This window comes from Hippocampus comes, unplaced genomic scaffold, assembly GCF_001891065.2.
Source record: "Hippocampus comes isolate QL1 unplaced genomic scaffold, H_comes_QL1_v1.1 scaffold249, whole genome shotgun sequence".
NCBI lineage: Eukaryota > Metazoa > Chordata > Actinopteri > Syngnathiformes > Syngnathidae > Hippocampus > Hippocampus comes.
The window spans coordinates 1,243,106-1,270,083 of record NW_017805035.1 but is presented as its reverse complement, the minus strand read 5'-3'; the positions used below and the strand labels follow the sequence as shown (position 1 = coordinate 1,270,083).

At 42.3% G+C, this 26,978-nt stretch overlaps 3 protein-coding genes across 3 annotated transcripts in view; 1 reads left to right on the top strand and 2 right to left on the bottom strand.

Moving 5' to 3' along the window:
* Positions 1-38: 38 nt before the first annotated feature.
* Positions 39-11,302, bottom strand: LOC109512237 (beta-1,4-galactosyltransferase 3). The gene is made up of 7 exons (XM_019863832.1): positions 11,003-11,302; positions 6,247-7,305; positions 3,426-3,661; positions 2,426-2,613; positions 2,140-2,262; positions 1,913-2,017; positions 39-916 (listed from the first exon to the last, which is right to left on the bottom strand). Exons 2-7 carry the CDS (start codon positions 6,518-6,520, stop codon positions 700-702), a joined length of 1,143 nt encoding a protein of 380 aa, XP_019719391.1. The 5' UTR covers positions 6,521-7,305; positions 11,003-11,302; the 3' UTR covers positions 39-699.
* A 1,354-nt stretch (positions 11,303-12,656) lies between these two features.
* psmc4 (proteasome 26S subunit, ATPase 4) lies at positions 12,657-19,262 on the bottom strand. Its single transcript, XM_019863886.1, has 11 exons — positions 19,168-19,262; positions 17,979-18,077; positions 17,611-17,797; positions 17,064-17,210; positions 15,831-15,940; positions 15,615-15,708; positions 15,205-15,372; positions 15,006-15,082; positions 14,357-14,525; positions 13,019-13,074; positions 12,657-12,925 (listed from the first exon to the last, which is right to left on the bottom strand). Exons 1-11 carry the CDS (start codon positions 19,198-19,200, stop codon positions 12,812-12,814), a joined length of 1,254 nt encoding a protein of 417 aa, XP_019719445.1. The 5' UTR covers positions 19,201-19,262; the 3' UTR covers positions 12,657-12,811.
* Positions 19,263-20,291: 1,029 nt separating this feature from the next.
* Positions 20,292-26,978, top strand: part of LOC109512107 (sodium channel subunit beta-1-like) — an 8,559-nt gene continuing 1,872 nt past the window's right edge. The window contains exons 1-2 of the mRNA XM_019863611.1: positions 20,292-21,132; positions 26,713-26,879. Coding sequence (XP_019719170.1) covers positions 21,069-21,132; positions 26,713-26,879 — 231 coding nt within the window. The 5' untranslated portion in view covers positions 20,292-21,068. The remainder of the gene's footprint in view (positions 21,133-26,712; positions 26,880-26,978) is intronic.

The window sequence follows — 26,978 nt, the reverse complement described above, 5'->3', positions numbered from 1 at the left end:
TTGCATACTAAAATTTTAATCTATTGATTATTTTTTGCAATTACTTTTCACTTTATAATACTCATTGAAGTTCTTTTCAGGCACCGCTGTTGACATGAATATAATTCTAATTTGTTGGTTTCTTTTTGATTATTTTTGGTAGACTAACTAAATATCCATATAAAAATGTTAAAAAAAAAAAAAAAAAAAAAAGGAATTGTGCTCAAAATATTGATATTTATCCTTTTCTTAATGATAACTTAATTGGACTGATAATTTTTTTGCAACCTGGCCGCTTTGTGTCCTACCCATCAAACACAAAAAGTCAAATATGAAGGCCTGTGGAATTAACTGCAAATACCACCTGTGGAAGTGAAATATGAAACTACTGCAAAATGTGCCACGATATGCTTGTTAAGTATTCATTTTCTCAAAATGTGTACACTAGGCCATATCCTTTGACTGTAGTAGCATCACACCCACCACCCCCTCCCCACTTGAAAAGAAGTAAACGAAGGAGCATCAATAGTGGAAGATAGGATTGCGCAAGTATTGGAAGGCATCAGGAGGTTTGAGCAGCCAGCATATGGCGGCACCGTCGATAAACTCACAGAGTCCAACGCGACAGGGGTAGTTGATATTTTTCAAAAGATGCGCCAAGTCCGCGAGGACGAATAAGGCCTCTCAAAAAAAAAAAAAAAAAAAAAAAATGACAACGGGCTATTTGTCAGGTTTCGGAGTGGCGGCCTTGACAGAGGCCTTGGCAGAGATCGGGACAGTGGGCCGTGGTGGCAGCGGTTTCAGCCCGGCCTCGGTGCCGATGTGGACAGTGATGTTTGTGTAGAGCGGGAGGTACTCCCGGGACAAAACTTCATACTCAGCCGTGTTCATACCGTCCAGCTTCCAAGTGTGACGCGTCTTGGCCAGCATGTTGAACCTGGACACACAAAAATACATCGAAATTTTATCGAAAAAAAAAAAAAAATAGGCATTAAAAATCACATTTAAAAAAAATGAATTCAAATTGCTTCTAAGAAATTTGCCAATCGAATGGATGGGATTACATCGAAGTTCCATCCATTTGATTTTCTAATCTGTTTCTCCTCACGAGGGTCGCAGGCGTGCTGGAGCACACAGACGCCATCCGCACTCACACTCACACTTAGTGACAATTTAGAGTTCACCATTAACCTGCCACGCATGTTTTTAGAATGTAGGTTGAAACTGGAGTACCCAGAGAAAACCCACGCAGGCACGCGGAGAATGCGCAAACTCAATACGGGGAGGCCGGAGCCGGAATCGAACCCTGCATCTGTACATTGCGCGGCGGACGTGCTAACCAGGAGTCACCGTGCCGCCCCACATAGAAGTTCATTTAATGCACATAAAAACACCAGCTGAAGAGATGAAAGAAGGAATAGTAAAAACTAAAAAAAAGGAAACTGCAAACATATTCTGAATTCAACAAATTAAGAAAATATTAAGTACAATAGAAATAAAGAAATCCATTAAAAAAAATTGAAATCGCAAAAAGAGCAATATTTAGCAGAATTCCATTTTGAAAAACAAGCAAAAAAATGTAAGTCAAATGAATTGAACAACAGATAAACTCATTTAAAAAATGCATTTTTAAATACTGCATATAATTGTTAATATAAATGGAAAATATTAAAGCTATGAAAAAATTAAAATGAAAAGATTAAATTCATGCACAAAAAAAAAAAATGCCAAGAGTATAAGTATCTACTCTGTACTCATAAAAAGAAACTTGCGTGGACCACTTTGTCTTCATTCTAAAGATATTTTGTAAAGCCAAAGTGAGACACTTCTTTTCGACTTATTTCATACACAGAACAAGCATTGGGATTACAACTCTATCATTAAGGGTTCAAAAAAGCGCCTTGAATGTACATTGATCATTTTTTGGGCATACCTCTTTGGGTTGACATCATTGCCTTTGTCCAGCTTGTGTTTGATCATCTTATAGCGGCCCACCTTCAGGGACGGACGCGAGATGGACATTCCCGCCAGAGACACTCTGGGTAGACAAGAGCGCGCGCGTTATGGCTCCGATTGTCAACTTGACGAGGAATCCATTTCTTCATTGTCTCATTTTGAAAATAAGGATAGGGCGTTCCTCGTGTCACCGAGAGGCCTCACCTGACACCGATGTCGTCGTCCTCGCCGCCCCAGCCCCAGTAGTTGTTGGGGAAGCCATTCATTTTGAGGTAGTGGAGAGGCGTGAGAGCCGACACTCCTCCAAAGTACATCTGATACGGAAGCCTGCGGGGCGAATACCACACAAAACATGACTTGATGATTGAAGGGAGTGTTAAGAATCTTCCTGGCAAGACTGGGAAAAAAAAACCAACACAACCCCGGTCATGAAAAATATTTCCTAGACACATGTACAATATCAACAGAAGTGACACTGGTGTGAACGCACTTGTAACCAAACTTGTCCATGGCAATGGCGGCGTGCTTGGGGTTTGCGTCGCACACGTAGGTGTTGCGATCGTCCTCGGGGATGAGGTCCACGTCGTGGAAGAACAGGCAGTCCCAGTCCTCCTCACGCATGGCCTCGCGGAAGCCGGCGTTCATCAGCTTGGCCCGGTTGAATGTGTAGCTGCCCGCCTGCACGGCAGATAAAAATGAAACGGAATTTGGGGAAAATGAAAAAAGCGGCGACTCTTGTGAGGATAAGTGGTTCAGAAAAATGGATGGAAGGTGGGCGAACGTCTCCCTTTTCCCATCATGGAAAAATCAAAACAGGAAGTCTCATTGTACATGTACACATGTGCCCATTTGTTCCCAATCAGTCTTGTTTCTTTTTCCCCATTGGTTCTTTTAAAATATTATTTATTTGCTCTCTTGGAATGTTCTAATCCCGTTAATGTTGCGTTATTAATTATCCTATGTCTTTTGCACCCTTGAACAGGCGCCTCCCCCATCTGTAGTTGTGTAAATAAACACCCTACTTTATGGGTGGATCAACATCTGTCAATGACGCATCATCACACAGTCATAAAATGACAGCCAGAGACCATAAAAAGGCACGCAACTGTCAATGTTTTAGAGCCAAATTATGAAGATGCTGTAATTTGGGAATTTATGCCCAAAATGAAGAAGGGACGTGACGAAAAAAAAACAAAATTGGAGGCCCCGAGAGCAGAGTCCCGTTTTTAGATGAAGGAAATGAGGACAACCACAGAGATATGATCCGTTTATTTCACTAGTGTGCATCATTTCCCGTCACAGATTTGGATAAGAAGGACCGTAATGAACCAGCATAGCCCCGGGAGGGAATGCCGTATTGACTTAAAGTAGACCATCCTCATTTTTGGCGACCGAAAACATTTGCTAACTTAGCGGCGCCTGGCACCAGTCCACGGTGTACCAGCTGCGATGGAAATGAGGACGAGCGCCAAAGAAAATGGCTGACTGACCTGGTGAATGACGTAGATGGCGTAGTTGAGCTGCTGACGCTGCAGGAACGGGTGCAGGTAGTAGAGTAGGAACCTGAGGTGGTGCTCGCGATGGCGGTGCGGGATGACTACGGCCGTGCGGTGGCGCGCCTCGCAGTTGGCCGGCCGGTAGCGCCCGCCGCGCTCCACTAGCGGATTCTTGCGCCGCACCTCGGCCAGCGTGAGGCCTGACGGGAAGCTGACGTGGATCGGCCCGGCTGAAATGAGATGGAAAAATTAAGTGGATGGATTAAAAAATAATAATAATAATAATAAAAATAAATGAAATAAATCGACATGAGCAAACTATAAAAGATGGACATGAATACAGACTAATATATATATATATATATATATATATATATATATATATATATAAAATTGTGAGTCAAATAAGCAAATATTCCCTCAAAAGGCAGACACCAATTTTGCTTTGAGGTTTAAAAAAAACAAAACATATTGAGCACTCTCATAACAGCTGCAGCATCGCACTTGACAGAACATACATCAGTTGCACATGATTAAACGGTGCTAAACTCAAATGTTTTATGATATAGATGACAGGCTGCAGAAACCGATGTGATGGTGTAATGAAGTGTTTTGCTTTTTTTGGCTAAGTGATGCTATTGAGCGGTCGCAATGAGCATGCCGAGCTCGTAAACGCACCACTTGCTCATGCAGTGATGTCCCAGCGATAATAGCGACTTTGCCGACTAAAACAGCACATTTGAGTACTCGGCCTGATTTGTTCAAAGGTGATCAGTAGGAAGGGCAATTGTGCTAGGCTGTCAACATCAAAGTGTGCAAAGTCATTGAGTAAGTAATCGGACGGCTCTCGCCAGCACCGCGAGCCACCAGTGCGGCCGCTGCTATGCGCTGGCAACAGGCGCCGTACAATACAGCGTCAGCATAATTACGTTTTTTGTTTCTTTTTGTTTTTATCACCATTCATCAAGTAGGTGCACATTATTTCAAGACACCGTTGTCGTTAAAGTTGGCCATTGCGCCTTGACATGCTGCCAGGAATAACTTCAAAATAAAAGCGTACCTCGGCATTCATATCTTTGGTTGGGTACGATTTTACAGTAATACATCCATCACAACATCTATGTACACTGCATAAAGAACTCCAGGAAACAACCATCCTGCATGTTTTGAACAGATACTTTAAAAATTCATGAACAGTTCAGTGGAAAGCCGACCTGTCCCGTTAACACAACACAAGCAAGAGTGACTGAATTTCCCATCAGAAATGTGTACTGCATTTTTCCAAGTCGTTCTGAAATATCCTTGGAAAGACCTCGTCCGACCAACTCAGCCAGTTTGACGACACACTTCAAATAAGTGATAAGAATTTGTTTTGAAAAGGAATGTGAATTCCTCGACACATATCACAGCAAAAATTCCGACGTCGCTTCAACCCAATCTCAGCTTCTGCGAAGATTCTACCAGGCAAGACGTGCTTACAGGTAATCAAGGTACTGTGCATTTTGTGTGACATCACCAGCAGCACAATAGGAAAATACATGTTCGGACAGCAATATTTTCGCAAAGAGCAAACATGAACACGGATTAGGATGTTAAAGGTCGTGTGTGACAAGTGCGTGGCATGGAGTTCGACACTCAGAAAAATCAAACAAAAGGAGATATGAATCACACTGACGTTAACGAGTCACAAGATTTTTTTTCCGCTGATCACATTTCTAAACGAAAAGCAACCCGAGGCTGTGGAAATCAAGTTTCATCTTCTGAAACCTGAAATTCTTTCGATGATTGAGTAAAGGAAATTGTTTTGGTGACAATCTTCCTGTCTGCCATTTTAACTGCCTTGTTAAATTGAGAGTCGAAAGGCACAAAGCTCCAAGTCTAAGAAAATCAAAACCTGTCATTTCTTTTCAACTGAAATGTGCCAACTGACCTAAAGAACACGAATATCGAAGCAGGTGTTTAGTTTCGAGAGAGGAACCAAATTTGGGAATGAGGCATTCTTTGCCAGCCTGGGGAATCTCACTCCAGTAACTTGCAAAAATGCACATTTTTGATCATTTGTATTTAAAAACAAAACAAAACAACGAGTCTTGACTTAACATAAAGGGACTACTTGTTTTAATAGATATTGTTAAAAAAAGTCGGTCTTTGTTGACTTAAGTATATTTTTAACCCAATCAATTTTTTTTTCCTCGACATATTTAACTATGTTCTAATGTCAAAAGAACATTTATATGCTAGGCCACGGGTGTCAAACTCAAGGCCCCGGGGCCAGATCCGGCCCGCCAGGTCATTTTATGTGGCCCGCGAAAGCAAACCATGTGTATCATCTTGCTAAAATCTGTCGCAAAATGTCAATTAGTCACGTGTAATAAATAACGCTGAGACTGTGCAATCATTTTGTTACCCAGTTTACACTCACTTGAGCAAACTATTATAATTGATTTGACTGATTTCAAAATTAGCATTCTATTAATAGGTTACGCACAAGTAATAATTTTGTGGTTTCACTGTCATAACGGCCCTCCGAGGGAAGACGGAACCCCAAATTGGCCCCGCGATTGATATGAGTTTCACGCCCCTGATCTAGGCTGTTTATAAACACCACTAAATTTGGGGACTTCCTTCAGTGACATAATCTGGCGTGATTTTCACTTCAAGATTGAATGCATACTGCAATCTTTTTTTTTTTTTGACAAAGGGTTATTGAAGCTAGATAACACAATGTCACTGGTGTCCAAAGAGGCAGTTTGAGTTGAAACACAACACACCAAAAGGTTTGTTGTGTTTCAAAGTCTTCGTCTTCGCCACTCACCTAAGAGAGGCGACGTCTTGGGACAGTAGAAGATATCTCCTCCATCGGTCTCCGCCTTAGACAGGCGAGAGAGGTTGGCGTACACGTTGCCGACGGGCACGTCTGTGGCCGTGCGGTTCTGAGCCTGCGCGCCGGCGGGGTCCGACTTGCGGAAGATGCGTATGAAGTAGGAGACCCTCTTCTGGTAGCCCTCCCGGGACAGCAACGCCATGACCACCAGCTGGATGCCCAGGAACATGAACAGGTAACGCCATTTGGACTGCAGTGAGATCATGGTGGTACGGGAAGCAAGGCAACGTGTGAAAGTCTGCGCCCTATCGCAAGGAAGCGGTGGATTTTCCGCTATTTGTTGGTCATGTCGGCATCCACCCCGAAGTCAAATCAAAAAATATTCACAAATCTAACGCAACGTAAAAAAGGCACTTTTGGTGGGCTTTCACTCCGGGAGACCACCACCAAACAGACCAAGAGTAAAGTTCTTCCAAAAAGGGAGGAGGACAAAAAAAAAAAAAAAAAAATCAGTCTTCCATTGCTCAATTCATTCCTCGCTGCAGATTAAGTTTGTTCCAAATATTTCAAAACCTGGCTTTTGGTCCAATCTCTGACTGGCGAAAGGGGGCGACGCTGGTGCCGCATGGCGTGCTTTTCACCCCCCTGCTGAATTTCATGTCCTTCCGCAGGTCCGGCGGACGTCTTCCTGTCTTTTTTTGCAAACTTCACACCGCCTCCTGCTTTTCCCTGTGCCTGAGAGACTCTACGGTAACAACAACAACAGCAGCAGTCTCCATGACAAAAGGGGCGAGCGTATGCAGCCACAACGCTTTTAGCAGGATGACAAGGCCGCTGCCCACCTCGCCGCCTGACTGGCAAAGGAGACAGCAAGGGGGTGGGATTTGTCTGTGTGTTAGTTTTGGGGGAGGGGGGGGGGGCACAGGTACAACGGTTTCTGTGAAGAAGGAGAGATTCCCTTTGCTATTCTTCCATAGTGGCAGACTGCAGTGGACTATCGGCAACCGGTCCTACTGGGTGGACAGGTACCGGGTCACTCAATGCCACGAGCTGTAAAACAAAACACACACACACACACACACACACACACACACACACACACAAATAGTAAGACGTTTCAGTTGCAAATAGGACTGAAAGATCTAATGGCGAGGACACATTACAAATAAAGCCTACCGAGCGATCGAAATAGAGCAGCTGTGTTTATTTTCCCTCCAAATTGCAGCCTTGGGCGATTTCAAAATTGCGTTCTACTACAGTGTGACGTCGATTTTAATTTGATGAATTCATTCAGGCCTGTTTACAGTCAGTCATACTTATAGTGGGTTGCACGAAGAAGGTTTCATTGACTCGAAGATGTTTGCGCAACCAGCTACAGGAGTTAGCACGTCTGCAATCGGTGAAATAAATACTCAAGACTCACGCCACTGAGGCAGATAAACGGCTAACATCAGGTTGTTGGTTTCTACTCTGTTACTTCACAAAAAGGAGAAAAACAAGACAAGTAGGTACTCATTTTCTGAGAAAAAAAAGTTCTTTTACCGTTCCACTAACTCTGGATTTGGACAAAAATGCAATTGTTTAATGTCTTTTTTTTCGTGCAATTACGTACCTGATGAAGTGCTTTGAATACAGAGTTATCCAATAGATTTTTGCTAACTGTTATCAGGATCTGACACCATCAAGTGCCGACATTTGACCTCTTGAAAATTGTTATCAACAGCATTTTTAATGCAATTCCACCCCCACCCTTCTTTCTTTTGTGGTCAACGCCTCCAGCTGTGAAATGGTTTCAGTGCTCCCCCCCCCCCCCCCTCCAACTGCAGTGTGTGTCAAATGTCATTTTTAGTACCTTAAGCTAAACTGTTGAAGTCAGCCTTTTTTTTTTTTTTTGAAACCTGCAGAAGAATATTTTTACCGGCTCACAATGGACAATTGTGGATCGGCCCAACAAACGGATTGTGTTTGTTTACACGGGGGGCTGCACAGCACAGTTGACCGGAGAGGCCTGACTAATCACAATTGCTCCAGATGATCAACCCTCGACCATCCTGCTTGTCACTTGGTGGATGATGCCTTAGTGGCTGTTGCCAAAGAGTCAATAATTTGCACTCGTTAAAAGGAGGCACCATCACAACGCAACTCGTCAGACGCTTCAACTAAAGACCCCCCCCCCCCACCACCTCAATTTACAGGCGGCAAAATTGCAGTATCGGTCATAATGGAAGATGAGGCATGATTATTCAGTGATTTCAAAACTTTGTATTTATCCAACTACCCAAAAATGTAATCCCAAAAGAAAAAAAACAATGCGCTCAAGCATTTAACAGAAGACTTTGGAAGTCAGACGAGGGGGTAGAGAAGCCAATTAGTTACACTATGTTCTTTTGGCTTCATTGTCCTTCCTGCTCCCATTTTCATTTCTACTAAACCGAAACAATGCGCCGGCATGACTTCCAACAAATGCTCCGCCCTCGCCTCTCGTGTCAGACATACTTGAGGACGACACGCTCTTAAGTCACGACACATGGCTGCCAGCAAGCTTTTTCTTCATGCCTACGGGTCATTAAAATTCTATGCCGTAAATCGATGTCCGCATGCATACTTGCACACATGAGTGGACGTGAGAGGGGCGCTTGGGTTAAATATAGATCTTCGTATAGGGACAAGAGCTCAAGGGTCAGCGTCGCTATTCACATCTCCAAAGGGTTGGCAGAACGCATAGCACTCACTCTGGGGACCACTTTTTAAATACACAACTATTCTCGCAACAGCCTTTTAATCTTTAAAATATACAACTTCGAGTCTCGAATATACAATTTTTATCTTGAAAACATACAACTCTTCCTGAAAGGAATTTTAAATTATGATATACTGTATGCTAAGGATGTTCCGATCAGGGTTTTTTAACGCTGCAGATTCCGATTATCCATAAGTGAGATCGCCCGACATATTCCGATCGCATAGATTAGCTGCACACATAAAATCACATCCAAGCTCCAGATGGAAACAAGTTCGCTTGGTTTGCCACACGCCCATGTGACCTTTCAGGGGAAGTCAAACCCAACATTTTCTTTATAGGAAAATGTTCTATGCGCCTCCACGAGTCTAACCACCGCATTCTGATTAAATTAATACTGCGTTTGTGGAATATGAATCAAGCACTAACCCCCCTCCAAAAAAAATAAATTCTGTATTATATATAAATATAAAATCTTTTTCAAATTACAACTTTAGTTTCTAAAATAGTGACTTATTTCCAAAATGTAGGACTTTTTAAACTAAAAAAATGATTAAAATATCAAAAAATGTTTTTCACTTTTTTATTGGATCTTGAATAAAATTCACATTTTTCTCATCAGATTACACCGTTAATCTTACAGTGTAATTCGAATTTTAGTTGTTTTCAGTATGGCTCTTTTGTGTTTTAAAGCAACTGCTAATCTCGTAGGAGCGTTGAGCAAACAGTTCTTACACAACAGCCCCCCCACACCCCCTCCACTCCCTTGCTTTGAATTGCAGGAGAACACTGGACAAATACGGAAACCCTTCGAGACACAATAGAGTAAAAGGCAAATTCACATTCAAAGTGCGTGCGACATGCAAACACGAGCTGGGGGTGCTGAAGCAGGATGGCAGAACAAACGCGTGCCGGCATCCCAGCCATGGCAACCCATCCTGAGCCCGGCCGATTCATTATGGGCGCAGCTGGTACACCACGGTCTCTGGAGGGGTCCCATCCAACGAGACAGACCACACGAGAACACAAAAACTGCAGCGGCTTGCACAGTTCGCAACAACAACCATGGGGATGACGGATGACTCCGGGAGGTACCACAACAACACAAAGCACAAACAGAAAATACAAACCAATGTTTGAAGAAACATTTGGACATTTTTTTATGGTCATACAGGATCAAGCAACAGACACAACAACAGATCACTTGAAAGCGACAGAGTCAAATTGACAAATGTCAATATTTTATTCACGTTACTGTCAGATGCCAGGGAAGAAATTTCACCTGTGCTGTATGTTGCACATACAGCGCATTTGACAATAAAGTTGTACTTGACTTAACTTGAACAAAGTCTGAACAAGTATGACATCAGCTATGAAAGTTTATGGACACTCTTGCCATCTAAAATTAATCATTAAAAAAGGGGTATTTCTTGTACTACCTGGTGTGTGGGCGATTTCTGTGACCTGTGGATGTTTTTTTGTGCCGAAGAAGCCATTGAATGCAAATAAGGACTTAACAATAGAAGACAGACAACCAGCAACCATTTTTAAACCACCAAGTTTGACCAACTCCTACTTAAAAACTCTTTCTCGAAAACTTAATACGTTCAAATAAAACCACGGACACTTTTATTTGGCGGTTCATCATACAAACAAATAAAATCTGAACAAAAGTTTGGCTAATGTCCTCTAGCTTCGATACTAAAAATAATGCACGTGCCACTTTTTTTAAACATAATTCATAGAGTTTTTAAAAACGCCGTCACGCTAAAACAGGTTTTGGAGTTCCTCGTTCGCATTCGTGCTTAATGTATACGTTTATTTGAGGAAAATGGACTAAGTCAAGTAAAGACAAGCGGTAACAAAAACACAACCGCCCCTCCGGATTCCAGCTGCGGAGAGCCGCGTCGCGCCGTCGCGGAGTTAGCATGTACCTAAAGCTAAGCTAAACTAGCAGCTGTTCCTCCCCGCCCGACAAGCGTCACAATTCTCACTTCAAATGCTTACCTCGGAGGTCGGTCGACAGGCTCCCCGCAGGGGTCCATGGACAACGGATGATGGATATTTTCAAGAAAAATGAGGTCGCTGCGTGCTGGTGATAAGCTTTAGAAGTTGTAAAGGACCAAGCGAGCGCAGTCCGTGTGACCGCCACACACTCGCACTGACTGGGCTAGATAATGGTGATGAGGAGCGGCGGCTGGAGGGTCGCCTGCTTGGTTTCTCCTCCCCCTTTAATCACACATCCTCATACGTGATATTGCTTATGTTTTTCACTACTGAATACACTTGTGGATAATAAAATATCTAACAATGTAAAGTGAAAATTTAGGTGAAACGAACTGTAATTTAGGTGTTGTGAATCGAAAATAAGTCAGGAATAAAATGTCCAATTCGAATTTATTGGGTGTTTCCGTGTGGAGTTCAAGAGCAATTTTCACGTGGGAAAAGCTGACTTTGAAAACGCAAGAAAAGTTTAAAAATCATAGTATAACTTCTGTGCTGTACTATAGTACATTGAACTTTAATCCAATTCAGCGCTCCACGTACCATCACTATGGTACGGAAGTGTGGAGCTGCCAATGTGGAGTAAAATTATTTTGTCTGTCAAATACCAGAGATGGGCATTTCGTCCCTGGGACGGCAAGGTCCATACGCCCGTCCTGTAAGGACGCTCATTTTGGGGGCGGTGGACGAGATGGACCAAGGACTAACTAAACAAGGCTGTAAGTGGGTTTTTGACGGTCTCTTCGTCCCTACCCGGGTTAAGTGTGTGGTGTCGGGAGGCAAAGTAACAAGGTCAGAATGTAGCCAAACACTGTATTTTCTTAACAGGTTATTTACACCACAACACGAATTCCTACGACTCAGTCACTTTTACGGGACCTTCCTTTTTCCATCTCAACAGGATATTTATAGTTTAGTAACACTGCCCCCTAATGTACAGTCAGAGAACATAAAGTACCAACGGACACCTATTTGACTAACGATCAATCCAGCCGGTGAAGAAAACGGACCGTTTTCTCTGTCTCTCGGTGCCCGCCCACCAAGATTTTTATGCCCCCGATTTGAGGCAAGGATTTCTTAAAGTTATTGTTATTTCGTCACCATAGCTATTTTTGTGTTGTGCAATACTAATGTTGAGTTGAATTAAAACATTAAAAATACTGCATAAAGAAAATGATGTCATTCTTGTTTTTTTTCATGGTCAGTCTTATCTGCAACAGCCAATCATGGCATGACTGAAAAGAAGGTCTGATCTGGCCCCGAGGCCTTCAGTTTGACACCTGTGAATTAAAGCAAATCGTGAAGAGAAACAGGCCTTCAAGAATGGAATCAACTCAAATTTGAAAATCTGAATCAACAGACCGTATATCAAAATGCGAGATGGATTTCTTGCCTTTGACCTGTTGGAAATTAGTTCCTTTTGATTTGTCTTTAATATCGTGAACACAATAAACAGCTGTGTTATTGACCCCTTAGGACTGGCTTCTTCAGTTTTAAAAAGCAAAAAATGAGTTAGCAGCAAAATTACAAAGCATGAACTCAAATCAATTAAAAACAGATTGAGTCATGTTCACATTTTATGGAAAACATCTTTAATGGATATTTAAGTCATATGCTTGGATAATATTGATAAAGCCTGATCTTTTTTCTCAACGAGTGCCTGTACAAAAAAAAAAAAAAAGCAACACACTTACATGGGCACATGAATCTTATTATTAGGCCTTATGCTGTGGTGACTTTGTTCAGTTCGAGATAGATCAAAAATGCAAATGACACATGGTAGCTACAGACTCAAAGGTTTTTCCATCCTCTCTACTTATAGAACTCGTGCTCCTGCTCATCCTTTTTGATGACCGTCTTGTAGGCCTTCTCAAAGTCTTTGGCCAGGACGATGTAGCGGTTCTCGCGGACAGCCAACATGCCGGCCTTAAAACGGGGAACAAGGAAATCGGTATTAATATCAGGTGTGTGTCTTAGGTTTATATTTTCCCATGTTGATCAGGTGGTTCGGCCACTCACCTCCTGGCAGATGGAGTTGATGTCGGCTCCAGAGATCTTGTCTGGTCGGGCCACGTCTGTAGAACCGGTTAAGGTGGCTAGCAAGCTTATTTACATAACACGGCAACACCGCTGCTTTGATCCAGTTCACTGACCCATGCCATATGATCGCGGGTCAATATTTGGGGAGGATTGGTTCTCATACTATTGAGCAGTTTAAATTAGTGTATATATATATATTTTTCCTTTTACAATATGACTTATAGACAAACACTATCCACTTCGGTGGCATATGTCCTAGCACAATGAGTCAACATTTGGGGTAGATTTCTTCCAACTAACGACCTCAAGTGAGTTTTTTTTTCTCCTGAAGTGTGTCAACACAACTGTGGAGGAACCAGACGCACAACAAAGCTCCACATCCTGTTCAGTGGTCATCACACACTTCCTCTCTTGTGGCAGTTGGCCGACATCTTGTGTTTATGTCAACGAATATTAATCAAAGCGTCAACACTCCCAAGATTTTTTTTGGACTGATGAGAAACAGTTTTTCCTGAAAAATGCTGAACTCCGCGACAAATAATTGTCAGAGGAATCACATTCGAAATTTTGCAAGGTATAAGAAGTGCCGACGGCCCGGTGGTCGACTGGTGAGCACGTCGGCCTCACAGTGCAGAGGTGGAGGGTTTGACTCCAGCTATGGCCTTCCTGTGTGGAGTTTGGATGTTCTCCCCTCTGTGCCTGTGTGGGGTTTCTCCGGGTACTCTGGTTTCCTCCCACATTGCAAAAACATGCACGGCATGCTGACTGAACACTCTAAATCACAGGTGTCAAAGTCAAGGCCCGGGGGCCAGACCTGGCCCGCCACTTCATTTTATGTGGCCCGTGATAGCAAATCAAGCATGTCAAGTTCCATGATGCTTGCTGAAGTCTGAACCAAAATTTCAAAATTGTCATATGTGATCCACAATAACAGTAATTATTATTGACTTCTGATTTTAAAACTAGTTATCCATCAATTTGTTGTGCGCTGTGCATGCAATATGTGGAGGTGATTAAACATTTATATGGTTTCCCAAAATTCATAACGGCCCTCCAAAGGAAACCGTGACTACAATGTGGCCCTCGACAAAAATGAGTTTGACACCCCTGCTCTAAATTGTCCCTAGGTGTGAGCGTGAGCGCGGATGGTTGTTTTGTCAATGTATGCCCTGCGATTGGCTGGCAGCCAGTTCAGGGTGGACCCCGCCTACTACCCAAAGCCAGCTGGGATAGGCTCCGGCACCCTCGTGAGGATAAGATGATTAGAAAAAGCATGGATGGATAAGAAGTGTATAAACATGCCAGAAAAAGGGATACAGTCCTCGAGGTCCACCTCCTCTGAGAGGTTCATTTTGCTGGTGATGGTGGAGAAGATGAGACGCTTTTGCCGGCGGTCGGGTAGTGGGAACTCGATCTTCCGGTCCAGGCGGCCAGGACGCAGCAGGGCCGGGTCCAGCGTATCTGCTCTGTTGGTGGCCATGATCACCTAGGATAGCGAGGAGACAAACACGGTATATGAGAATGGGGTTGTGCATTTGAAGTCCATTTGTTTAACAAGAGGGAGTATTGATGGTGGAGAACAAGGCACTTGGTGTTTAAAACGAGAGAGTTACGTGCTAGATAGAATTTAATATTAACAATTGTGGGGTGGGGGGGGGGCAGAATGGTGCCAATTTTAGTGAGGTTAACCAGTGGAGAACGTAAACAAAACAAAAGCAGAGTGTGAAAATGTGCTAGTCACACTGATAGCAAGATGCTCACAGTGATGCAGCTCAGCTACAGCTTGTGGTCTAAATGTCCTCTAATAAATTTGAATGAGAAAAGACTGTTCATGAAGCGCGCATAATGATGTAATCACAGATGACGCCAGGAGGGGGACATGGATGGTTCAGCCACGGGTGAATAAGTTCAAAGCTTCAGACTGTGCACGTGGAGGAGGTTGGCCGGGAAGGAGAATTTGGCTCACCTTGACGTTGACGTTCTGGTCAAAACCGTCCATCTGATTAAGCAGCTCCAGTAAAATTCTCTGCACTTCTCGGTCAGCTGCAGACGAAAAAAACGACAAGATGAGGTTTGTCGACAACTAGCTGGTCACGGACAGGCGCCGTGCCGTTGGGCCATTTGGTACCGGATGACCACCACAATTGACATTTCTATCATCGTACCTCCGGTCTGTGCATCAAATCGCTTGGTGGCGATGGCGTCGATCTCGTCGATGAAGATGATGGCGGGCGCGTTCTCCTTCGCCAGCCGGAAGACGTCGCGCACCATGCGGGGGCCCTCACCCAGATACTTCTGGACAAACTCAGAGCCTACCACGCGGATGAACGCCGCTGCGGGGGGAGGTGAGAGGACAAGATTAACATAGAAACTGAAATAAAACACACCATCAATCATTATTCCGCGTCCTGGACCTGGCAAAGGCAAGTTATTATTCAAACTGTGCACTTAACACAGAGACGCACTATAAAACAGACAACTGCTTTCAAGACACGGGGGTGGTACTTGGCGTAAAAAGTTCAACAACCACTGCTTCAGAGGCTCATTTTAATGTCGACATCATGCGCGGGCCCACCTGTTGTATGGTGTGCCACAGCTTTAGCCAACATGGTCTTGCCGCATCCGGGAGGTCCGTACATGAGGACTCCTCTGGGTGGGTCAATGCCAATCTGACAGACACAAAATATTTGGTTGGTTTCTTGACATTGCAGGAGAATATCGGGCTGGTTGAGATGTGTGTGTGTGTGTGTGTGTGTGTGTGTGTGTGTGTGTGTCTATGCGTGAGAGAGACCTGCTTATAAAGCTCAAAGTGTGTGAGTGGAAGCTCCACCGCCTCCCTGACTTCCTGCTTCTGGATGTCCATGCCTCCTATGTCGGCATACATCACGTCAGGTTTCTGGTCTACAGTAGGCGCAAACACAAGAAAAAGGACAAATCAGCCGCTGCCTGTTGCCTATTGGCAGGTTTTATCATGGTAGGTTTCTACTTCCTGTTGGAGATATTGGCTTGAAGCCCATATGGCTGCTTTTATTTTGGTAGGTTTCTACTTCTTGCTTTAGAAGGTTTCTGTTTAATCGTTGGAGACGACTACTTGATAATGCACAGCTGGTTTTATTTTGAAAGGTGTCTACTTCCTGTGAAACATAACCACTTTTTTTGTTTGTTTGTTTGTTTTTCTTTCAATTGGAGTCAAGAGCTTGTGGTCATGTCCTTGGTTTCATTTACGTACATTTGCACTTCCCCTTGGAAAGACTACATCCCTGCTTTGGTTTTTCTTTGGAAAGTTTCTACTTCCAGTCAGAGACCATCACCAGTCGCTGTGTTTACATGGAAAGGTTTACATTCCCTGTTGCTGTGGATCTGATTTTATTTTGGTAGGCTTCTGCTTGCTCTTGGCCACTCACCAGACTTTATTTTGGTATGTTTCTACTTGCTGTTGTAGACGATTGCTTTGAGCTGCATAGCTCATGGTATTTTGGGAGGTTTTTACTTCCTGGTGAAAGAAACAGAGCTGTTGGAGATGATCACTTATAGCCAGGCAGCTGTTTTCTATTTTTAGAAGGTCTCTACTAACAGCTGGAGACGTGCGTTCATAACCACACATCAAGCTTAATTTGGGCAGGTTTCTATTTCCTGCTGAAGATGATTGCTTTGACCATACGACTCTTACGGTTTCACAACCCTGTAGCCACGTGGCTATTTTTAATTTGTCAGGTTTATACTTCCTGTTGCAGATGATCGCTTGTAACAACATTGCTGGTTTTATTTATTTTCCTATTTTTGCTCCCATTCACGGAGGTTGATAGACCTCTTAACCAAAGCAACTGTTGACCAACTTCAACTTTCCGAAGGGAAAAAAAAAGTTGATTTGATCATTTTGTGACAGGTAACATGCAACTAATTCCCGTCCACTCGTAACCCTTGACCTCTGAGTGAAGATGTAGACAGCTTTGGTAGCTTTTGGCTAGAAATTGTTATCCTCCAAGGTACACCCCAGTAACGCGGATGCGAGTGGTTCCAATACCTGAGGTGAGCATCATGATGCTGCTATCGGCTTCCGGGGGCAGTACGTCTACAAGGGCGTTGCTGTGTTTGTGCAGTGCTACCGAAGCGTTGGGTTTCAACAACTCCCGGTCGATGGTACTCAGGATGCGCACGTAGTAGTTTGACCCTACAGGGGACAAGGGGATTGGATGGCGACAGGGACAAGATGTGAGCAAAAGACCAACCGACATGATGGTGGTGGAAAGAACTCATGACACATTTAAACCACGGCTCACATAATATATAATTTAAATGTATTCATGCTTTAGGTGTCTCTCAAAAGATGTGTGTTGTGATAAATAATACATACATAGAATGTGTGCAACAGCGGTTGACTTCATTTATTTTTAACACACATCTTCTTTTAGAATCAAAATGTATATAAAACACTTGACCAAAAAAGTGTTTTTTTTCCAGCCACTTTTTAAAATGGGAAAAGTTTGAGCGAGGAGGAACCCTGTCAAAGTAGCGTGTGCTTTTCTTTTTCTATTCTGTCTTTCTGCAGAGATTGCTCCTTTGCGTTCTACCTGTAGTGGAGCCAACAATGGCCGTGTTCTGGTCGACGGCTTCCAGGAATTGGCCGATGACGAGCGGGATGCTCTGTATCCTCTTCACCTCCTCCTGCGCGTGGAGGAACTCCTTCTTCAGGTTCTTCTGCTCATCCTTGATGTACTCCTCTTGCACCTCCAGGAACTCCAGCTCCTGCTGCAGCTTCTGTAAACACAGCAATGAGTGAAGACCCACGAGAAAGAGATGACTTTTTATGTTTAACCTACACCAACTGTTCATTTTCCATTCCATGTGTAGTATTTTACGGGTCAAATTCGAGCTTGGCCAAGAATATTAAATCAGAATTGGGCACTTGGACCTGCCTAAGATTGATGACTTCTCTGACCTTGTATCTGCTGTAAAGGTCCTCCAGGTCCTCTGGTTCTGGTGCCAGGAAGGACAGGCCGGTCTGTGGTCGGGAGTTCAAGATCGCAGGCATTTCCTCCTATCAATGGAAAAAGACGCAGGCAAACAAATAAACACATTTTCCATCCATCCATTTTCTATGGCGCTTGACTTCAGTGGGGTCAAGTTTGAGCTGGAGACTATACCAGCTGACATTGGTTGAGAGGCGAAGTACGACAACGATCGTCACTCACTCCTGCGCACAATTTAGAGTCTTGAAGAAACCCAACATGGATGGTTTCTCTAAATGTGGGAGAAAGGAAGTCAGAGTACTTGAGGGGGAAATCTGTAAACTCCACACAGGTAGGCCAGAGCCACGCAGAAACAGTGAAACTCAGACGTGTGAAGCAGATGTGCTGAACACTGTCCAGCATGCTGCCAAATTGCTGAATATTTAGTATGCTCATTTATTAAGGAACCTGTTTCCATGTATTTTGAGAAAATATACATTTTTCCAAGAGGAAGCACTTATATTCACATAAATTGGTCATCAAGACAAAAATATTTATTTCGTGTGGATTGCTGCAAAACCAAACCCCACTAGGAGAGAAACAAAACAAACAACAAAACTTGTTTAAAATCATGACATTGTCATTGGTTTTCTCTGAGAGGGGATAAATATTGCATAATCGAAAAGCCATAGCCCCCAGCTCCAACTCTGATAAGTATTAATTAAAATGATCAATTGCAGATCTTGATGTTAAATAAACATTTATGTCCAAGGTAACAAGCTGAACCAGGCGAAGACTCGCTTAGCTAGCTGATAGCAATTCCCATTTGACAGCGTGGAAAATGAACACATTCTATTTTTTCGATTCACCAACCAACAAATACACTCGCAACGCGATTAACCGCAAGTTGTGATCATTGTATTCGTGAAAGTTTATGAAAGCAGAATGGTCTGTTAGCACCATGCTAACGCTAGCGGCTAACTTGCGTGACAGTACGATCGGCCAGAATGAATTGGCAGCTTTACGTTTTGCAAATTATTAACAGGCTATGAGGCAACAGAGATAGTTTAGAGAACACAAACGGTCATCGCCTATTAAACGCTTAAATGTATGTTATAAAGCTGCCGAAACTATGTTAATGTAAGCACAAATCAAGAAACAAAAGTGGCGAAATCATACCGGGCTCTTTTCAACAGTCATGGTATCGTCCATGTTGGATTCTGCCAGCGGGTTGGCGTGGTGACGTCATATGGCAACGTCATAGGGGATTGTGGGTAATGAGGTTTTGTATAGGTCAACAAAAATACGCAACAAAACATAATTGGGGCAGCTGATGGACTTTTAAAATTCATATGTCAATTGTAATTATCGTTAAGATCGAGAGATGTTTGGACTAAATGCAATCGGCCAATTTTCAATTTTATTCGGGAGGGGGCGGGGTGACAAAATAATAAGTACAGTAGTATCTGACATTACAGACACAAAAAAAGAGGACGTGAAGGTAAGATCTTAAAAATGCTCAACGTTAAAGGACAGATTTAATTGTGAAAAAAAAAACACACGCACACACACATTCAGGCTTTCTCCGAGTACTTAAAAGTTGCTGCAAATGTATCAATAAAAATGTGTTTATGAAGTTAAGTCACCAAAAAACAAATGGAAATCGGGAGACGGCCGCCACATGCAAATCCACGTTGCTATGACAACGCCGTGATACCTCTCCGTCATGATCGTCCACCTCTATGTTGCATCACATCATCCGCACCCGACCTCCCTCATCCTCCCCCTATCCCAAAGACTGATCAGCAGAGCAACCCTCCACACGGTCACGTCATGTCCGCTTGCGAGCCTCCAGATCTTTCCTGTCCTCTCCTGCCTGCCGTCTTCTCTTTTTTTTTTTTTTTAAACTGACATGCATTTGAAAGCCTTCCGATGTTGCGGCGCATAGCTGCCGAGTGGGAATCCCCGGCATTCAATAACATGGACGGGATGGGACCACCTCTGGATCATTGCAAGTGAGAATTTCCCTTCTCAATAGAGGATATTTTGACAGCAAGGTGCATTGACTTGCCTTTAAAACAGCATTTCAATTTGGTTTGAGTTATTTGGAGACATTTGTCTGACTTTCACGACACTTGTTTCATTTTCCTGAAACTGAGGAGCGACCCTTTGCTTTTTCAAATTTGTAGGCATATTTTTTTTTGGTGGGGGGCGGGGGGGGGTGATTCACTGAAAAACTCACCTATTCGCTGATTTGTGCTTCGAGTCTTTTTGTGTGTGTGTGTGTGACAAATTCAGGCCAATCCACAGATTTTTTGGGGGTAAACCTATTCTCTGTTATTCGCCGATTTTGCGCTCAGGTGATACCAATATTTGTTTGGCAAGAAAAGGTGAAAGAAGACCCCCGTTGAACTTGCAAAGGACATGTGCTGAAAACTTACCTATTTGCTATTGTTGTGGTCAGCGTGTGCCCCATCTTGTGCCATTTTGGTGGATTCAGCTATTCACAGATTTTTGAAGAGGACCTTACCCTCGGTGATTTCATGAAAAATTTAATATTTGCAGTTTTTATGCTGAAGCCAAAGCAATAAACGTTTTACCGTCTTGGTGGACTCACCCATTTGTGGATTTTCGGGGGACCTACCCTCTTGTTAATCACCGTTTTGTACTCAGACAATCACAAACCTTTTCAGAGATGGGTGTCAATTACACTTGAACCCAAGTTTTAAATCTGCACATTTGTCTGGACAACATGGACCCAGAGGTTCCGTTCAACTTAACAAGATGCTTTTTGTCAACAACAGCCATGGTCCTTGTGGGATAAAGCCAAAGAAGGAAATAGAAGAAAAAGAAAATCGCAAGAGGTCCACGATAAATAATTGAAGAGAGGTTGAAAGGCGACACTGCGACTGATTCTTCTTCTGTAACTGGACACTGCAGCTGTAATCAGTGAAATCCTCCTTTTGTGCCTCCTACTTTTTCTTCTTTGGTGCGGTGCATCACATCCAAGAGTCGCAACGCCCGGTTCTTGTTCTTGGTCACTTTTTGGGGACATATCTTACAGGTTCGCCTGTGGAAAAATGTCTCCCTTGGCAGAGGCCCCCCTGATGTTAATTGTGTTGGTCCTCCTCATGGCTCTTCAAGGTAAGTAGCTTATGGTTTCTGTTACCGTGGTAACACCGCAGGGTGTATTGACTATATGGAATTGGAAAATTTGATGATTTAAATTTTTTTTGAAACTTTTTCTCTGTTACCGTGGTAACACCGCAGGGTGTATTGACTGTATGGAATTGGAAAATTTGATGATTTAAAAAATTTTTTAACTTTTTTGTGTTTTTGTGCTCAGGCCAAAGTCGTGTCTAATATAAAAGTATCACTTTGGCTCCAGCTTGTTGTATGTACAGTTTAGTTCTTGAGACGTTTTGGCAAATGGCTGATTCTACCTAAAATGTTCGACATCATTTGCAACTTCAAGCACGGGACACGGAGAATTTTTCCTGTGATCGTTATGAGCCGTTCAATTTCGTTTTAATCTGTTGAGCTCATGTCAAAGGCTTTTTTTTTTTTTAACCTTCCCAGAAACATAGAAAATTACTTATCTAGGCCGACATTAAGCATAACAAACTCTATTTCACCATTTAGTATCTATCTAGTATCTCTGCTTCTGATTGGGTTTCATTTGAATGAATTCCCTAGTAGGAAAATTTTGTGTTAATCGTGAAACTTTGTTTTTGGGCTGATTTTTCATTTCTTTTCGAAACTTCCATGGACAGATTTAATGGTGAAATTTACCCTTAATAGCCACTTTAAACCAAAATGGTTTTGGGATGGAATCAACCTGTTCAATTTCAGGCATGGTTCCTGGAGATGTTTTTGTGTGTCTTGTTCGTGAAGAAACATCCGCCAAATTTCATGGTGATTTATCGAATGGTAGAACTATTGTTTGGGGTTGATTTTTTTTTTTTTTAACAAGGGAATTCGCCCATAGTGACTGCTTCAAACCAAAATGGCCGACTTTCTGTTCAACTTTAAGCATGGGTGGCATGGATTTTTTTGTGCATTCTATTATGATCAGCATGTCTGCCAAAAATCATGTTGATTGGTGAAACTGTTGTCCAGGGCTAATTTTTTTTTTCTCAAGGTGAATTAATACGAATATTCACCCAGGCATGGTTCCTGGAGATGTTTTTGTGTGTCTTGTTAGTGAAGAAACGTCCGCCAAATTTCATGGTGATTGATCGAGTGGTAGAACTATTGTTTGGAGGTGATTTTTTTTTTTTTTTTTTAACAAGGGAATTCGCCCATAGTGACTGCCTCAAACCAAAATGGCCGACATTCTGTTCAACTTTAAGTATGGGTGGCATGGATTTTTTTGTGCATTCTATTATGATCAGCATGTCCGCCAAAAATTATGTTGATTGGTGAAACTGTTGTCCAGGGCTGATTAATTTTTTTTCTCAAGGTGAATTAATACGGGAAAAAAAAAAAAAACTCAGTTGCACTCCCGGAAAAGTTCCCCACAAAAAAACAACAACAACAAAAACAACAACAACAAAAAAACCCAACATCACTTTCAATGATTAACATATAATTTGGTGGACATTTCTATTATAACAGGATACACGAAAAAGTCTCAAGGACCGATGCTCAAAACTGTACGAGTCGTTGGAAGCAGTTGTCCGAAATCGGCAGATGATGCAAAGTTGCTGAGTTGTCGGTTTTGCTCACACCATCAAATGTAGGTGAGGCACAGTGTTGATGTTTGATGATCTCTTTTGAGGATCTTGGAAGGTTTGCCAAAATTAGCCGTTCACACCAATTTCGCCCACCGGCGTTTGAAATTGCACTGACACGCCGATCGAGACAGAATGCATGAAAAAGCCTCAAGGCCTAATGCATGAAAGTGAACAGGAACTCAGCCTTGTCACTTCAATACTTATAACGAGAACATTTATGATGACATGCATTACACAGATGTCGTTTTTGGGCGAGAGAGGGTTGGGATGGAGTTCAGTGTTGACTGCGGCACATCTGGAGACACGAGTGAGGATCAGGCAGGAAATTGGGAAGACAGCTCAAAAGACGGCGGCTTGATTAAAAATAGCAAGCCTTTTAAATCTGGAAGTGTGCACTTGATGTGAGAAAGTCAATAGCGGCAGCGAACGTGCATCGAATATAAATGACGGCGACGGAAGGACGAGAACGGTCAACGGCAGCTATTTTATTAAGTGCAGTGATGGATGGCTGCAAAGGGCACAAGCAATCTGAACTTGGAAAAACGTCAAATAAAACGGATGTACTGTATATTCATTTTAAGTCATTCAAAATGGGGAAAAATTAAAATTCATTTTCATCAAAAATACACATCAATATTATTGATGGGAAAATATGATATGTTGAAATAAAATCCTGAACTTGGAAAAACGTCAAATAAAACGGATGTACTGTATATTCATTTTAAGTCATTCAAAATGGGGAAAAATTAAAATTCATTATAATCAAAAATACACATCAATATTATTGAAGGGAAAATATGATATGTTGAAATAAAATTGGCTAAATTCAACCTTTTTTCTATTTTGAATTGCAAGGGAAAAAATCAATTATTATCCCCATCGACTGATATGAAATAATTATATCATGATACACTCTTTAGCCATATCGTTCAGCCCAAGTCAAATGTATCCATATTTTATGAAAGATGACAAATAACATTCACTTACAATAACAACACGCAAATGGAGTGGCACCCAAGCAAAAGCATGACAGTGAAAACCCGTAGCTTTTGGTAGTTATAATTTTTGGGGGCACCTCCCATTCATTATTCACAGTTTTTGTTGTCATTTTGTGTGTGTGTGGGTGTGTGTGTGTGTGTGTGTGTGTGGGGGGGTCACGGCAATTAGCTGATTTTCACATTCGAAACAGAAACAAGTCCACTGTCCTTATTTTCTGAGCGTTATGTCTGAACCTCCATTTCTGGAACGTTTTTTACTCGGAGGCCATTTTGTAAATGGGAGTTAGCCAATTGTTGCGCTAACGAATGAGGAAAAGCACACACGACAATGATGGACTGCTCGGCACATGTCATAAATAGAACTAAACCTTGATTTGGACCAGTGTTCCTGAGAAAGATATGCCTTTTCGCGATTCATTCCTGGACTCGCTTAAAGATGGCAAATAAGGGACTTAGCCCACTCTAATTCTCAGAGGCTCAATTGTCCATATGTGTGATGGAGAGCTAGTCAAAAAAAAAAAAAGTACAGTTGCCCTTTATGTTCCATCAGCATGGATGACGCACTACTTCTGTGTGTGTGTGTGTGTGTGTGTGTGTGTGAGTGTGTGAGTGTGTGTGTGTGCGCGTGTGTCCGTCCGTCCAAGGACAAAGGCGCATTATGAATGCAGCTCACACAGAAACCATCTCGGCCAGATGGATGAAGCGATCAATTTGATGGCAGACAATACGTCGGCCACCTTTGTGACCTCACTAATTAAGCCATCCGTCGCTACGGCCCAGGAATCAAAGCTTCACCCTCCCGACCGATGGCGTCACTGTCACACAGTCTCATTCATTGTCCGACGGCAAAGTGCCGACTTTGTGGCGGGAAAGGCGAGCCAAATAAACGGCTTGTTGTCCTCGTGGAAAGTTTCAGGCTAACTCGGAATCCAGCGAAATGTCAAAGTTTTGGGGTTTCGGTGTGGTCCAACATGGCCGTTACATTTATTTTTAATTATTTTATTTGTATTCTTTCTTTTTAATTGCCGTCATCATTTTAACTAATTACAATAAAATATTAAAAACTGGAAGAAGTAAATCTCATCGCACCACCTCGGGTGGGCGTCTTGTTGCTAGGCAGATTTCAAAGTTAATGACTTTTTTTTTTTTGTAAAATGTGCAAAATTCTAAAGAATAACGAATACAAAATTTGCAGAAAAAGACCATTGCAGGAGCATTTTAAAATATATATAAAAAAAATAGCTGTTCATTTTGTATTAATATGTTCATATTGTGTGATTATTAAAAAAAAAAGCAATGTAAAATAAGAAGAAATGTTTCGCCAATTTTTTGCGAGGGTTGGGGGGAGACGACTAAGAAAGTGTACATCATCTGTCGTTACAAAGTACAAGACTGTAGGGAGATATTTTTCGCACTAAACACATATCACAAGAATTTTTTTGGGGGGGCGGCGGTGAGCCACAGAACCAATTAAATCTATAAATCAGGGCACCACTGTATTAGATTTTAATAATAATAAAAATAAAAAAAAAATCAAGCACATGGAGCCAACTTTTCCCCCCTAATATGTATTTGGTTGTCACGTTTAATTGGCCACTTGTTGCTAGGCAGATTTCATAGGGCTCAAACACATCAGCCTGACAATCTAGTGGAGAAAATAGACTATGACAGTCACAAGATATGGAAATTACTAATTAAAAAAAAAACACCGGAGGAATTGTAAGATCCATCACTCGATTGGTTGTTTAAAAAAATACACTCGCGAGTGATTGTGTGTCTTTTGTGTGGTTTGAGGTCACACAGGATTTAATTCAAAGGATTAGTGAGCCAGCACACGGCAAATTCTGGAATATCGGTTGCGTAATTCCGACTCGTCAGGTCACAGATTACGTAACGTTGACATTTTTGATGCGGTGTGCACGAACCGTGTGTTTGTGTTAGTCACTGGTTGTGTCATTTTGTTGCATCAGCATAAAAAATGTTTTTGACATTGAGCTGCCCGCGGCGCGGCTAATTGATCGCGATTATTTATGTTGACTGACTGAAAGTTAGATGTTTTGCTCTCCCCGTTAAGAAATTATGAATGATGTGTCCTCTATTTTTGGCATATAAAAATGATTTACATCAGGATTGGCATAAACATGCACATCTGGCGTGGATTACTGCGGCTTCCCCATAATTAACACAAGTCAGTCAACATAGCATTTACACTAATGATAATGAATTAGAGATTTTTTTTCAAATATGGTTTTGTTAAATAAAAAAATGCACAACATGTCATATATTTTAACTCAGCTTTTCAACAAAATTACCTCAAATATAATTAAAGAATTGTAATGATGGTTTAAAATTAAAATTAAAAATGGAAATTCTAAATTGAATTACACATGACACGTGCTCAAAATCGTAGCATCATTTTTTTCAAGGTAACTGGAATTGTAATTAACTGTAAATAAGAAACTTGTAACTTTGAGTAGCTAAAAATGGAACCGCAGATGTAACTCAGTAACTGTAGTTAAGTAATGCAACAAAGTAACTCTAACAAAGTATACGAGTAACTAAAACAGCAGTCGGCAAAAAGAAAAGCCTATGAGAACATCTGAACTTTCGGAACAAAGCGGGTTCCCCAGTTAAAAGAGGGTGTGCAGATTATCTCAGGCGTGGCAAGATGGGCACAAACATGTAATGGAATTCTACATGTTTTAGGTCACATTAATTATGGTTTTAGAATTATTTATCTTGGTCGCATTTTTCATTCACACACGAAACTAGCATAGGAACAGGGGTGTGTCGACTTTTTCTATCCACTGTAGTTTGCCCTGTGCTTGAGTTTAAAGGGTGCTCAATGCCAAACAGGACACAGCACTTGAGCGACAGTTCCAACTGATACGACTCCAACCAAAGCCCCTTAGAGCACAGCAACACCATCATTTTGTCACGTGACGTACAAACACGTGACGGGAGATCGTCTTACGTTGTCTTCTCTCCAGCGGGCGTGTGCGCGGGCGCGTGCGTGGAGGTGGACTCGGACACGGAGGCGGTGGCCAACCGAGGCTTCAAGCTGGGCTGCATCTCATGCAAGAGGAGGGGAGAGGTCATGGCTACGGCCAGCGTCACCTGGCTGTTCAAGGCCGTCGGCGAGGCCGACTTCTCACACGTCAGTCACATGTGCAAATAGAAATGGATTAAAAAAAAAATTTTTTTTTGAATAAAAATTTTTTAATTTTTTGTATTTTATTAAAAAATAAATATGTAT

Excerpts from the sequence above, each read along its gene's own strand:
- LOC109512237 (XM_019863832.1), bottom strand. The coding sequence starts at position 6,520 with ATGATCTCACTGCAGTCCAAATGGCGTTACCTGTTCATGTTCCTGGGC. Across the intron at positions 2,614-3,425 it reads CCATCTACGTCATTCACCAG|GCGGGCAGCTACACATTCAA; the intron begins GTCAGTCAGCCA and ends TCTGCCGTGCAG. Across the intron at positions 2,018-2,139 it reads GACGACGACATCGGTGTCAG|AGTGTCTCTGGCGGGAATGT; the intron begins GTGAGGCCTCTC and ends TTGTCTACCCAG.
- psmc4 (XM_019863886.1), bottom strand. The coding sequence starts at position 19,200 with ATGGACGATACCATGACTGTTGAAAAGAGCCCG. Across the intron at positions 17,798-17,978 it reads ACCTTTACAGCAGATACAAG|AAGCTGCAGCAGGAGCTGGA; the intron begins GTCAGAGAAGTC and ends CTGTGTTTACAG. Across the intron at positions 15,373-15,614 it reads TGTGGCACACCATACAACAG|CGGCGTTCATCCGCGTGGTA; the intron begins GTGGGCCCGCGC and ends CTCCCCCCGCAG.